The sequence below is a fragment of the Microcaecilia unicolor genome, chromosome 11 (genome assembly GCF_901765095.1).
Source record: "Microcaecilia unicolor chromosome 11, aMicUni1.1, whole genome shotgun sequence".
In the NCBI taxonomy this organism is placed as follows: Eukaryota; Metazoa; Chordata; class Amphibia; order Gymnophiona; family Siphonopidae; genus Microcaecilia; species Microcaecilia unicolor.
Genome location: NC_044041.1, coordinates 175,307,165 through 175,321,576, shown reverse-complemented (window position 1 = coordinate 175,321,576; position 14,412 = coordinate 175,307,165). Strand labels below are relative to the sequence as shown.

Sequence of the window (14,412 nt, the reverse complement as noted above, 5' to 3'; positions counted from 1 at the left end):
TGAGGGGGTACTTGGGGGTACTGAGTACCGGCACCTTTTCCATTGTCTGCTAAAACTGACCCATGGACCCCCAAGTTTTAATGAAAGAGCTCAGGCTCTACACACCAATTCTGCCTTGTCATAGATTCTGTGTGAGTAGTTGCAGGGTCCTGGTTATTGTGGGATGGGTCCCTCAGTGATCACCCCACCCCTGAAGGGTGACCTAGCATTTGAGTACTGGCACCTTTTTTGCTAGAAAAAACACACTGCATGAAATTCAAATACACTCTTATCCACTCACGTTGACTCACCACATGGGAGAAGGAAAAGACTTCAGTGACTAAATCAGTTTATGATAATTAATGCGAAATAGTCTCACAACATCCTTTGTCTAAAAAACCTCCCCTCGTTTAGTTTAAAGGTGAGACTTTTTTTTCTTCTTATTTTTTTACATTCCCGATAGTATTGAGCTCAATGACTCAATTCAGGTAACAATGCCCACAAAAATACCTATTTGTTCAGTCCAAGAGGTTTTCAATGCAATACAAATGCGGTGCAAACGTTTCTCAACACTTATCTTTGAAGCTGTTCTTGTCTGCTCAACGGAGCTGCCCGTTTCACTGGACGCTTCATCAGGAGCTGCTTCAAAAGAATTGCTGTTTGCACTAGCACCAGCCTCTCCGAAGGAACCGATTCTGTGTTCTTTCGGGTAAAAGGAGCCTCTCTATTCTATATTATTAGATGATTTTACACAGAGAGAGAGAGAGAGAAGGTACCAGGTACAATCTCACTCATAAGATTGTCGCGCGCGTGTGTGTTTTAAGAGAGGCTGAAGCTTCCTTTGCTTGGCAGTTACACACTATGACACAGTGAGTAAGGAGAAAGGGCTTAGGGGCATGCTGCACAGTGCCTGTTTCCAGCTTGGGATACTCCTGAAATAGATATTTACCCAAGTAAATATTTCTGAAAATTGTGCTAGAATGGCCTGGTCCATTAAGGCTTTTCTCCCACATCTTGATGAATTAGGCTGACAGTTAATCTACTACTAATAATAATCATTTCTGTAGTGCTACTAGACATATGCAGTGCTGTACACATTATATGCAGGTACTTTCTCTGTCCCTAGAGGGCTCACAATCTAAGCTTTTGTACCTGGGGCAATGGAGGGTTAAGTGCAGGGCCGCCGAGAGGCTAAGCCGGGCCCGGGGAAAGGCTGCCCCCCCACCCCCCCGGCACTGCAGTCCCCGGTCTCACCTGCCTGCCTTCGGCTCTGACCGCCACCGGGCCCCCTGCATTAAGATCGGCAGCGCCTCAGCTCTGTTTGAAAAGGCAGATCGCCTCCCTTCGGGACCTACCTGTGTCCCGCCCTCGCGGAAACCGGAAGTTACATCAGACGAGGGCGGGACACAGTGAGGGAAGGCCTGAAGGGAGGCGATCTGCCTTCCCAACAGAGCTGAGGCGCTGCCGACTTTAATGCAGGGGGCCCGGTGGTGGACGGAGCCGAGGGCAGGCAGGTGAGACCGGGAACTGTAGCGCCGGCAGCCTGACCCCGGCACCGGGCCCCCTCTTGGAGGCCCAGGCCCGGGGAATTTTGTCCCCCCCTTCCCCCCCTCTCGGCGGCCCTGGTTAAGTGACTTGCCCAAGGTCACAAGGAGCTACAGTAGGAATCAAACCCAGGTTGCCAGGATCAAAGCCCACTGCTCTAACCACTGCATTCCAAGGAATAGTCTATAAATAATTACCCAAGTTATAAATGACAGCTCAGCTGAGCTAAAAGTCCCAACTCACAGGCATGACAGAGGTACTAGAACACAACTAGTGCTCCCTCTGTGCACATGGGTTGGAAAGGGAGCTTACATGCCTACCAACTGTGCACACAATGTTTTTGCAGGCTTTTTTTATTGTGAACATAGGTTATACTGTACGCTGAATTGAGGCTTAAAATGTGCACACAAATGTTTTTTTTATAAGCACATGGGCAGCAAAAATTAGAGAGAACATTGGACATAACTAGCATGCATGTTACCTTATTGTAGCCCACAAAGTCAAGCTCGGCTCTCACTGGGGCTGATGAGGCCACTGCAGCAAAAACGAGGTGCGGAAACTGGAACAAAAAAAGGCAGGGAGTCAGGGAAGGATAGGAGAGAGCAGGAAATGAGGGAAGAGAGGACAAGGAGTCAGGGAAGGATAGGGGAGAGGAGCAAATGAGGGAAGAGAGGACAAGGAGTCGGGGAAGGATAGGGGAGAGGAGCAAATGAGGGAAGAGAGGACAAGGAGTCGGGGAAGGATAGGGGAGAGGAGCAAATGAGGGAAGAGAGGACAAGGAGTCGGGGAAGGATAGGGGAGAGGAGCAAATGAGGGAAGAGAGGACAAGGAGTCAGGGAAGGATAGGGGAGAGGAGCAAATGAGGGAAGAGAGGACAAGGAGTCGGGGAAGGATAGGGGAGAGGAGCAAATGAGGGAAGAGAGGACAAGGAGTCGGGGAAGGATAGGGGAGAGGAGCAAATGAGGGAAGAGAGGACAAGGAGTCGGGGAAGGATAGGGGAGAGGAGCAAATGAGGGAAGAGAGGACAAGGAGTCGGGGAAGGATAGGGGAGAGGAGCAAATGAGGGAAGAGAGGACAAGGAGTCGGGGAAGGATAGGGGAGAGGAGCAAATGAGGGAAGAGAGGACAAGGAGTCGGGGAAGGATAGGGGAGAGGAGCAAATGAGGGAAGAGAGGACAAGGAGTCGGGGAAGGATAGGGGAGAGCAGGAAATGAGGGAAGAGAGGACAAGGAGTCAGGGAAGGATAGGAGAGAGCAGGAAATGAGGGAAGAGAGGACAAGGAGTCAGGGAAGGATAGGGGAGAGGAGCAAATGAGGGAAGAGAGGACAAGGAGTCGGGGAAGGATAGGGGAGAGGAGCAAATGAGGGAAGAGAGGACAAGGAGTCGGGGAAGGATAGGGGAGAGGAGCAAATGAGGGAAGAGAGGACAGGGAGTCGGGGAAGGATAGGGGAGAGGAGCAAATGAGGGAAGAAAGAAGACAGTCAGGGAAAGAGAAGAGCAAACGAAAGAAGAAAGAGCAGGGAGTCAGGGAAGAATATGGGAGAGGAGCAAATGCAGGAAGAGAGAGGATAGGCAGTCAGAGGCGTTGAAGAGCGAATGAATGAGGAACGAGGACAGGAGCAAATGAAGGAAGAAAGAAGACAGAGTCAGGGAAAGAGGAGCAAACGAAAGAAGAAAGAGAACAGGGAGTCAGGAAAGAATAGGGGAGAGGAGTAAACGAGGGAAGAAAGAGGATAGAAAGACAGGAAAGGAGAGGAGTGAATGAAAGAAGAAAGAATAGGGAGTCAGGGAAGACAGCAGAGAGGAGAGTAGAAAAAGGGTGGCAGGTATAGGAAGAAGAGATGGATATGTTCAAAAATCCGTATCGCCCGATCACCCCTATCCTCTTAAGCACCACAGTCTTTAAACCCAGGAGGGAATGAGGTGCTACCTCTCCTGTGAAGGGCCCTTCACCTTTTTACTTCCCAGGGCTCTCACCTTTAGTCGGAACCAGGCCGAGAGAGAGCCAGGATAGGAGCCCCCGAAGCAGATCCAGGTGTTGTTTCGGGTTAGGCTGTACTTTTCAGATATGAAGCGGTGGAAGGATGCCAGGTCCGCCAATCTAAGGGGGACAGAAGGGATATTTGCCACAAATATGTCTTATGCAGTACTGGTACAAGGATCACTGTACTCTTCCCACTTCCCCCTTTCTCCCCCATCCCACTAGTGAGGGCAGCTGCAACCTCTCTCCCAACCACCCGCATCCAGACAGACTGTAGCACCCGGCCAACCACTCACCCTCCCCCAACGAAATGCAGCACCTAGTGATAGGATTGCGCCATACACCCAGGGCTGCCGAGAGGGGGGGGCAGGGAGGACAAAATTCCCCAGGCCGGCGCCGCAGTCCCCTGCACCTGCCCCCCACCACTGGGCTGGGCCCCCTTGAATTCAAATCATAGCGCCTCACCTCAACCTCACTCCGTGTGAAAGAAGCGCAGCAGCGGCAGTCTGCAGATCGCCTCCCTTTGGGCCTTCCCTCCCTGTGTCCTGCCCTCGCGCAAGTTATGTCAGATGAGGGCGGGACACAGGGAGGGAAGGCCCGAAGGGAGGCGATCTGCAGACTGCCGCTGCTGCGTTTCTTTCACACGGAGCAAGGTCGAGGTGAGGCGCTATGATTTGAATTCAGGGGGGCCTGGCCCGGTGGTGGACGGAGGGGGGGGGGCGGCGGGGCTGACCTTGCCCCGGGCCCAGCCCAGTCTCTCGGCGGCCCTGCATACACCCTCCCACTCTCCTTTACCAACAAGATAGCAAGTCCCCATTATCCTCTCTTTTGTTTTACTAGTGTATATTGCTTTCCTACTAAGCCTGTTACCTATGTGTATGTATTTTCTTCTTAGAATTTGGAGTGCTTGAATGATCTTGGAAGGGCTACACTCTAGACTTGGTGACGATGCAGAGCCGTCACGTGACCGCCACAAGTTGTCTCCTATAAAAGAAAGAATGGTTGCAGCCTTTACACCGTGGGCACGTGCCCAAGGAGCTGGTCTTGCTCCTTGGACTTGCTCCGGGTGTGAGCGACAGTTATCATTCTTAACGCAGGTTAGACGGTGGTTTTTATTTTTATTTTTTTTGCTGGGATATTTTATTGCTGGTTGTATTATGTGGAGTGTGGATAGAGTAGTGGGTTTGGGGGGGAAAGAGCTATTATGAATAGACTAATGCAACCAGTTTCTATTCCGGTTCTTACTCGAGGGAGGGAGGGAGGATTATTTTAGGGGGCATAAGCATTTGGGAGTACTGAAACTTTGGGTGATTTAGGAAAGATTGGAAGTGAAGGGTTTTTCTGCCACTGTTTATTATTAAACTAGTAAAAATGGCCCGTTTCTCACACAAATTAAACGGGCTCTAGCAAGGTTCTCATGTAATGGCAATTATGTTTTTAAGGGAACTGTTAGGAGAAATGTTCTGTCATGGGAAGGGTGTATAATGAGTAGTATACTCCAGGGGTATGAGATACAGATTGTTTTATCTATGTTTTTTTTTTGTTTTAATCTTTCTTTTTTTGTGATTTTTATTTATAGTATTTTTTAAAAGATAAAGAGTACGCAGACTCCATCCATGTCCAGCATTTCTCCTCTCTTCCCTCCCCTCCCCTCAATCCATCCATGTCCAGCATCGCTCCATTCTCCCCTGCCCCCATTCATCCACCCATATCCAGCAAATTTCCTCTCTCCCCTGCCCCCATTCATCCATCCATGTCCAGCAATTCTCCTCTCTCCCCTGCCCTCTCCTCCATCCAGCCATATCCAGCAAATTTGCTCTCTCCCCTGCCCCCTCCATCCATCCATGTCCAGCAATTCTCCTCTTTCCCCTGCTCTCCCCGCCAGCAATCTCTTCTCTCCCCCTGCCCTCCCTCCTGCGATCTCTTCTCCCCCTGCCCTCCTCCAATCCAGCCATCTCTTCTCCCTCTGCCCTCCTCTCCAGTCCAGCCATCTCTTCTCCCCCTGCCCTCCTCTCCAATTCCAGCCATCTCTTCTCCCCCTCCCATCCATGTCCAGCAATTCTCCCTGCCCTCCCTCAGTTCCATGACAGCCCTCCTCTCCGTTCCTTCCCCCCGCGCGTTTAACCCTTTTACTTTCAGGCGCAGCGTGCCAATGAAGAGGACAACACAGCTTCTCCCTTCCCTCACACAGTGTCCCATCCTCGCGGAAACAGAAAATGCATCATCGCAGAAAGTGGGACACTGTGTGAGGGAAGTGAGAAGCTGGAGGCGAGCCCACTGTGTCACGGTTGGGCTGGGGAGGCTTAGCCTCTTATATGGGGCGCCTATGACTGTCCTCCCATCCCATCCCTTTCCATCAATTCTCCTCTGCCCTGCCCTCCCCTTCTCTTCCTCCCTCCCTCCCCTCCATGTACCGCGATTTTCTCCTCCTGACATCATTTCGCCTCCAGTGTTCCTTTCCCCCTCATTGTTCTGCCCTCTGACGTCATTACGTTTTGACACAAGGGCAGGGCAATGAGTGGGAATGGATGTTACGAACCCAGGAATCCAGACGTAGAATGTTGGAGGTGCAAATTATTAGATATGATTCTAGGTCGCTGAAGAAGAAAGGTGAACCATTGGGTGTGGTAATTGAAGACAACTCGCTTAAGATATGGCTGAAAGGGGGGGGGGGGGTTAGGAATTTTATTTAGTTCAGGCTCTCCCTGCATCTTTTTCTTTGGTACTACGGGTCAAGAGAATAGAAGGGGATGGAGGTTGGCGATTGTAGTAACTGGTCATTAGTGTAGTTATAGACCTGTAGGTTTTCTTATACTGAAATATTGTTGGTGCGAGTCGAAGGACCTGCAAGGTTCATGTGGCTTTGGATTCTTCAAAACGCTGGGTCAAACTGAATTGGTGATAGCTTACGCGGATGTTTTGCTTTTAGGAGACTTTAATCTTCATTTGGACGATCTTACTGGTTATAGGGTGCAGGAGTTTGGTTCTTTTTATCAGAACCATAACTTGATCCAATGGGTGCATACTGCTATCCATGAAGAAGGGTATATATTGGGTAACTGATTTTCGCTCAATTATTTTCCATTTTGACTATTCAAAGGGTGGTAATTCAGGACTTATCATGGACAGATCATAAGTTATTGGTTAGCTCTGTATGGATCAATAAAGGAATTGTAGTTGATCAGTCTAAGGAGGAAGTGTTTTCTTGATGTTGGGGGGGGGGGGGGGGGTTGGAGTTAGACTCCATGCCTCTCCTTTTTCAAACCTTTCCCCGCGGATTTTGGAGAATTGACTTTAGAACAAAAAACAGGAAGTATTGACTGGAGTGTTGAATGACTTGGCCCCTTATCGGGCGGTTAGGGTATGCAGGGATAGGCATGGAGCCTGGTACCATTCAGGTTTGCATCTTTTGAAGCAGCAGGTGAGACACTGAGCGGTTGTGGAGGAAGAAAGGCACATCGGAGTTAAAAATCCATTGTAAGTTGTTTCAGAATCAATATAATATGGCAGTGCAGAAGGCAAAAAAGGCATATTTTAGTGAGCTTATAGTTCAGGACATGGGTCCTCCACGTAAGGTGTATGCTATCGTGCAGGAGTTAAGTGAGGGCCAGGTTCCTACTCCTTCTGTAGAAAATCTGGTCTCATTTTTTGTGAGTAAGGTGACTACTTTAAGAGGAACACTGAGTGCCTCAGGATAGAATGATGGTCCAGTGTGTGTGTGTATGGGGGGGGGGGGGTCATCCGATTGTGTTTTGGGGGTTCCAGACAATGTTGGTTGATCTATCTTTGCTCCATTAACCTTGGATTATTTGAAAAAATGTATTGGGTAGGTCCATAAAGGAAATCCAGTATTGTATTGCTGGTTACTTTGTGATCGTCAAGGGCTGTTACCATTGTTGTTGGCTATGTTTGATCAAAGTTTGACTGAGAGTATTCTACCCCGAGAATGGAAGCATGCTGTATCTCACCTTATATTGAAGAATAAATCTTTGGGTCCCTTGAAAGTAGAACATTATAGACCAATTACAACCTTGGGATTATTGATGAAATTATTGGAAAAAGTAGTGGTGACAGATTATATGGAAGAGCATGCCTTATTGCATCCGAGACAGGCAGCATTCCGCAAAGGGTATAGTACCGAATCTAATTTAGTCACTTTGTTAAGTGAAGTGCAAGGTATTTTGTATTTAGGGGATTTAATTTTAGTACCGTCATTGGATTTAGCATCAGGTTTTGATGTTATTGACCATTCTCTGTTGTTGGCTTGGTTACAGGCGATTGGGTTAGATGCACTGGTTCTGGCTTGGCTTCAGAATTTTTTATATGAATGTCTTTTCTCCTGCAACAATCAATTCCAATTGCTCTTTTCCCCATGCTTTTTACTTGCGGGGTACCCCAGGGGTCAAAGTCATCTCCAATTCTTTTAAATATTTTTATTTGGACCCTGGTGGATTTGATTGATCGTTGTGGAGTAAGTTCATATGTTTACGCTGATGATATTTTGTTGGTTGTACAGGCCTCACAGGGAGCTGTTGATTTAATTCCTGTTAAAGATTGTTGGCAGGAAATTTGCCATTGGTTAAAAAGTAAATAAGATGATTCTGAATGTGAAGACGACGGTAGCCTGCTGGATAACAAGTGGGCGAGAGAGACTGGGTACTTCTGTACAGTTGAATGTGGACACTCTACCAATAGTTAAATATTTGGGGGTGTGGCTGGATTATTGATTGGATTTTTTTCAGGACAGATAGACAGATTGGTGGGTCGAGGTTTTAGGACATTGCACAAATTATAGGCTATAAAAGGATATGTGGATGAGAGGGTTTTTCCTTGTTTGCTTTATGCTCTGTTTATATCACAATGCAGTTTTAGTTGGGTTACCTCAATACCATCTGAAGAAGCTTCAGACATTGCAAAATGTGGCTACTCGGGTGATAGGGAGAGTGGCCTCTGTGTTGGAGTATAATACTTATGATATGATACGGATGCTGACCCAGAATATTTATGATATGATCAGGGGCGTATCTGGAATCTGGCGGTAGGGGGGGCCAGAGCCAGAGAGGGGGGGCATATTTTTGCCTCCCTCCCCCCCCCCCCCCGCCTCTGCCTCTCTCCACCCCCTCCCCGCCGTCAACCCTCCCCCGCTGCTTACTTTTGCTGGCGGGGGGCCCCAACCCCCGCCAGCCGAGGTCCGACCCGCAATCTCCATATTTCGTCTTCCGAAGTTCCTCCGTGGCCATGTGCTTCAAGGAAGTAACGCTGCAGTGCTGATTGGTCGCAGCACGTCAGACGCCGAACTGGATTCAACCAATCAGCACTGCAGCGTTACTTCCTTGAAGCACATGGCCACGGAGGAACTTCGGAAGACGAAATATGGAGATTGCGGGTCGGACCTTGGCTGGCGGGGGTTGGGGCCCCCCGCCAGCAAAAGTAAGCAGCGGGGGAGGGTTGACGGCGGGGAGGGGGGCCAGGGCGAAATCAGCGGGGGCCCAGGCCCCTGTGGCCCCACGCAGATACGCCCCTGGATATGATACTTATGCTGACCCAGAATGTTTGTTTTCTGACATGCAGAATGTTTGTTTTGACCTGTTGCTACCAGAATATTTGTTTGACAGGTTGCTACCACAACGCTCCGTTGCGGTGGGTAACTCACTACAGGACTGTGCTGAGAAACAAGTCCAAAGGCTGGTGTTTTCATCAGAGGGTGCCTGGGAGAGAGGAATGCAGATTGGCCACTCATTGTTCTGTTCTAGGCACACTTGTTTGTGAGCTCTGTACCTGGTTGAGGGACGCCTCGCTAGTGCTGGAATTTTTCCCGCAGATCTCTGGGCGGTCATCGGTGCTTCCCCGATTGATGTTGCAGCTCAGATGAAGGCTACAATCCTGTGGTGATGTATGTATACTGCATAAGAGTGTTATGTAATATGTGGGTGCCTATTGATGTGTGAATAAACAATCTTTAAAGCAATATCCGAACCCTTGAATTTGCTACAGTCTCTCAGGAGCATGTTACTCCACTTTATGTTCAATATCATTGGTTGCCCATATATTACAGAGTTCAATTTAAAATGTTAGTTTTGACCCATAAGGCTTATTATGTACATTCCCCATTACCAATTGCATCATCAATCCAAACCTATGTCCCAAGCAGGAAGTTACATTCTGGGGAGTCTTTTCTTTTAGTAGTACCAGGGGTTAAAGAAGCTCAGTTATGCGTAAATGGGCCTTTTTTGTAGCTGCCCCTGATTTTTGGAATAGGATTCCTATAGCCTTAAAGGCAGAGCGAAGCCCTCAATGGTTTAAATATCCGTTAAAAGCATATTTGTTTGCTAATGTGTTTTCGGGCGATTGGTTTGGGAGAAGTTGTTGTTATTACCTATGATTTTTCTTTGAGTGCTCTGGAGTGTTGTGAGCTTTCCTATAACCATTATAGTTCAATTTTTTTATTTTTTTTTTTATTTAGTTGTATCCTATATAATAATTCTCACCTCCAACAGGATGTGCTTGGGACCGTGCCTGCCGGAAGTGGTCTGCTAGGCAGGCAAGCACTGACCTCAGTGACAGACAATTTGGCAAAGCAAAACAATCTGAGTGCTGGCCATTAGGACACAGGGTTGATAGGAGAGTTTTAAAAGACTGAAGGAACCGAAAGTGTTAAATGGGGGGAGGGGGGAAGTTCTCAACCACTGAAAGACATGAACATTTGGGAAAGGAAAACAATCTGAATGCTGGCCATTAGGACACAGGGTAGAGTTTTAAAAGACTGAAGGAAATGAAAGTGTTAAACTGGAGAAGGGGGGGGGCAGTTGTGAATGACTGAAAGACATGCAAATTTGGGACAGGAAAAGAATCTCAATGCTGGTCATTAGCATACAGGGTACATAGGACAGTTTTAAAAGACTGAAGGAACCAAAAGTGTTCGGGGGGGGGGGGGGGGGGGGGGGGGTGGAGTTCTGAATGAATGAATGAAATAAATGAAAATTTACGAGAGGAACACAATCTGAATGCCGGGCATTTGTACACAGGGTAGATAGGACACTTAAAAAAAAAATGAAGGACGTGAAAGTATTATATCTTGGGGGAGGGGTGAGGAAAGCAGTGGGGTATCCGGATACTGGGCGTTAGGGCCACGGGGGTACATAGACTTTTGAAAGCCTTAAGGAACCCAAAGTGTGGGAAGGAGGAGGAAAGGAGGGGAGGGAACGGGGTGAGGGGCATTAGGAACAGTGGAGGGGGCCCTGTCACACACTCTCATTCTCACACACACACTGTCACACAGACAGTCTCACTCTGTCACACACCCGCACATTCACTCTGGCTCTCTCTCTCTCTCAAACATACACACTCCCAGGAAAACCTTGCTAGCGCCCGTTTCATTCGTTCCAGAAACGGGCCTTTTTTACTAGTTTTATTATAAACCATTTTGATATAAAATGTATGTAATGCAGTATATTACGTTCAATAAAACTGTACATTTCCTCCCTCACCCCAACAACCTTAAGCACTCATTCCCCTTCCGTTCCACCCACCACCAGTGCTCCAACACAAGAGGCGGCAGCTCTAGCCAGTCAGATTTTTAAAGGTTTCTAAATCCCGTCCTGCAGCCTCAATGCCAGAGCCCCAGTGATCCCACAGTCCTATACCCTTGATAACCGGGTCCTGGTAACCTCACATTGCAAGGTCCTTATACTCCGACTGTCTGTGCCCTGGTACCATCAGGCTGAGCCCCTGTACTCACGCTTGCTGGCTGGAAAGGAAGCGGATCCCCTCATTTGTGAGCCCGTCCTTGTTGATGCTGTTCCCATAGTAACGATGTTCCAGTGCCACCAGCAGCGCACCATGGCTTTGTGCCAGTTCCACGTGTTCCCCTGAAACATGGCAACATGCTCAGTAGCTAAATCACAGCTCCCTTCCCCGCATGCAACAGGAAAAATCCAGGCCTGGATCAGCCAGTCTTAAGTAACACGGACTCCTCTAATGAGGCAGAGTTATAACAGAGCAGCCACCTTGTGTGTGCGCCCTGGAGAAGAGGTAGCTGAGGGGAGATATGATAGAGGTCTATAAAATACTGAGTAAAGTGAACAGGTAGACGTGAATCGTTTGTGCACTCTTTCAAAAAATACAAGGACAAGAGGGAACGCAATGAAGCTACTAAGTAGTAAATTTAAAACAAATCAGAGAAAATATTTCTTCACTCAGTGTGTAATTAAACTCTGAAATTTGTTGCTAGAGAATGTGGTAAAAAGTGGTTTGCTTAGCAGGGTTCAAAAAAAAGGGTTGGACATGTTCATAAAAGAAAAGTCCATATGCTATTATTAAGATGGACTCGGGAAGATGGACTCTGAATGGGATGTGTTGGCATTGCCATACATCAGCCGCTAGCACAGCTTAGTAAACAGAAGGGTTAGTGCGCTGCTTGTAATACTGCCATTCCTGCCTCTCATGTCTAACATTAAGCTGCAGAGATATTTTTTTCATAGTGCACTATCCTGACAATCTTTCTTCAGGCCTCATTTGATCATTAAGCCAGCGTCTCCTCCTAGCAGAATCAACTCGCTGTGGCTGCTGTAGACTGGTAATCTCACTTACCTGCCCGGACGGAAAACTCAGACAACGAACTCTCTCCACCAATATATAGGAAGACAGGACCCTGGGGATGCTTCCAGTGCTCTTCATTAACCCAGTACCTCTGTGGAGACAAAAAGAGAGCAGCTTCGAGTAGAACAGTAATTTTTAAGCTCCCTCCCCCCCCAGTTAGTCTGGTTTTCAGGAGGCAGTGCATAACCAGACAGGCTAGGGGGTACTCCAGACTCCAGGGATGACTTAAAAACAGTGGGGTACAGGATGGGGTCCTTATTTCCTTCCTTAGAAAAGAACAGGCAACTGGTGCTTCAGAAAGGCGTACTGTGTGTGAACTGGTTCCCACCAGGAGTAAGGTAAGAACAGTCTCAATGGGTGCTACAGGTGCAGGTTAAGAAAAGAGGCATGCTGGGTACTTCAGGAACAGGGTAAGGACAGGCTGACACTGAGAACCACAGGATTGCAGGAAGAGTAAGGTGGCACTGGGAGTTGCAGGAGCAGGGTATCTCACCTGATTGTATGTGGCGTTGTTCTGACGATTAAAATGATCCAGAGGTTGTCTGAAATAACTCTCAGTGGGACGATTCCAGCCCACTGCAGCCTCCCCCCAGTGCATCTTCCTCTGGACATAAAAGTCCTTCATAGCCTGGACTTCCCGGTACTGCAGGACTTTTCTCTTTAGCATTTGGAAATTCCTGCCTGACAATATAAAAAATTAAATAAAATAAAAATCACAACCCGATTACTTAGCGAGAATGATAAAAACCTTTAGCTTGGTAAAGAGAGAACCGAGGGGGAATACGATAGAGGTCTACACGATCCCGAGTGAAGTAGAACAGACAAATGTTAATCGATTGTTTAATCTTTCAAAAACGACAAAGACTAGGAGACACTCGATAAAGTTACACTTTTAAAATGAATAGGAGAAAATATTTCTTTCACTCAATGAATATTTAAGCTCTGGAACTCATTGCTGGAGGATGTGGTAACAGCGGTTAGCGTATCTGGCTCTTAAAAAAAAGTCTGGACAAGTTCCTGGAGGAAAAGTCCACAATCTGCTATTAAGGTAAACATGGGGAAAGCCACTACTTATCTCCAGGATCAGTAGAATGGAATGTTGCTACTATTTAGGTTTCCGCCAGGTACTTGTGACCTGGATTGGCCATTGTTGGAAACAGCATACTGGGCAAGATGGATGCTATTGTGATCCATGATATGAAACCTTCCATAGTCAAGTTCAAAGCCACCCTGAAAACACAACTTGTATCCCACCTAACACTAAGCGGCTTACAATAAAAACATACAAAATATTTTAAAAACAGACAAAAGCATCAACTAACGAAGAAAGTCTGAAAAAGAAACCTGCATCTTGCTAAACTCAGGCAATTAAATACTAAGGAAAGCCTGCAGGAGCAAGTGTGTCTTCCATATTTTCAAACTGTTGAAAACTAGAACAAAAATAAATGTATCCAGGAAGCTTACATAGTAACATAGTAGATGACGGCAGAAAAAGACCTGCATGGTCCATCCAGTCTGCCCAAGACAAACTCATATGTGTATACCTTACCTTGAATTTGTACCTGTCCTTTTCAGGGCACAGACCATATAAGTCTGCCCAGCAGTATTTCCCGCCTCCCAACCACCAGTCCCGCCTCCCATCACCGGCTCTGGTACAGGCCGTATAAGTCTGCCCTCCCCTATCCTCGCCTCCCAACCACCAACCCCTCTTCCCCCCACCTGCTCCGCCACCCAATTTCAGCTAAGCTTCTGAGGATCCATTCCTTCTGCACAGGATTCCTCTATGCATATCCCACGCATGTTTGAACTCTGTTACCGTTTTCATCTCCACCACCTCCCGTGGGAGGGCATTCCAAGCGTCCACCACCCTCTCCGTGAAAAAATACTTCCTGACATCTTTCCTGAGTCTGCCCCCCTTCAATCTCATTTCATGTCCTCTCGTTCTACCACCTTCCCATCTCCGGAAAAGATTCGTTTGCGGATTAATACCTTTCAAATATTTGAACGTCTGTATCATATCACCCCTGTTCCTCCTTTCCTCCAGGGTGTACATGTTCAGGTCAGCAAGCCTCTCTTCATACGTCTTGGAACGCAAATCCCATACCATCCTCGTAGCTTTTCTTTGCACCGCTTCCATTTTTTTAACATCCTTCGCAAGATACGGCCTCCAAAACTGAACACAATACTCCAGGTGGGGCCTCACCAACGTCTTATACAGGGGCATTAAAACCTCCTTTCTTCTGCTGGTCACTCCTCTCTCTATACAGCCTAGCAATCTTCTAGCTACGGCTACCGCCTTGTCGCACTGTT

The 14,412-nt window shown here is 47.6% G+C and overlaps 1 protein-coding gene across 1 annotated transcript in view; it reads right to left on the bottom strand.

Moving 5' to 3' along the window:
* Positions 1-14,412, bottom strand: part of LOC115481009 (thymus-specific serine protease-like) — a 48,003-nt gene that overhangs the window by 19,516 nt on the left and 14,075 nt on the right. The window contains exons 2-6 of the mRNA XM_030219995.1: positions 12,596-12,783; positions 12,094-12,193; positions 11,243-11,372; positions 3,501-3,624; positions 2,006-2,083 (exon numbers count right to left, since the gene is read on the bottom strand). Of these exons, the coding sequence (XP_030075855.1) occupies positions 2,006-2,083; positions 3,501-3,624; positions 11,243-11,372; positions 12,094-12,193; positions 12,596-12,783 (620 nt within the window). The remainder of the gene's footprint in view (positions 1-2,005; positions 2,084-3,500; positions 3,625-11,242; positions 11,373-12,093; positions 12,194-12,595; positions 12,784-14,412) is intronic.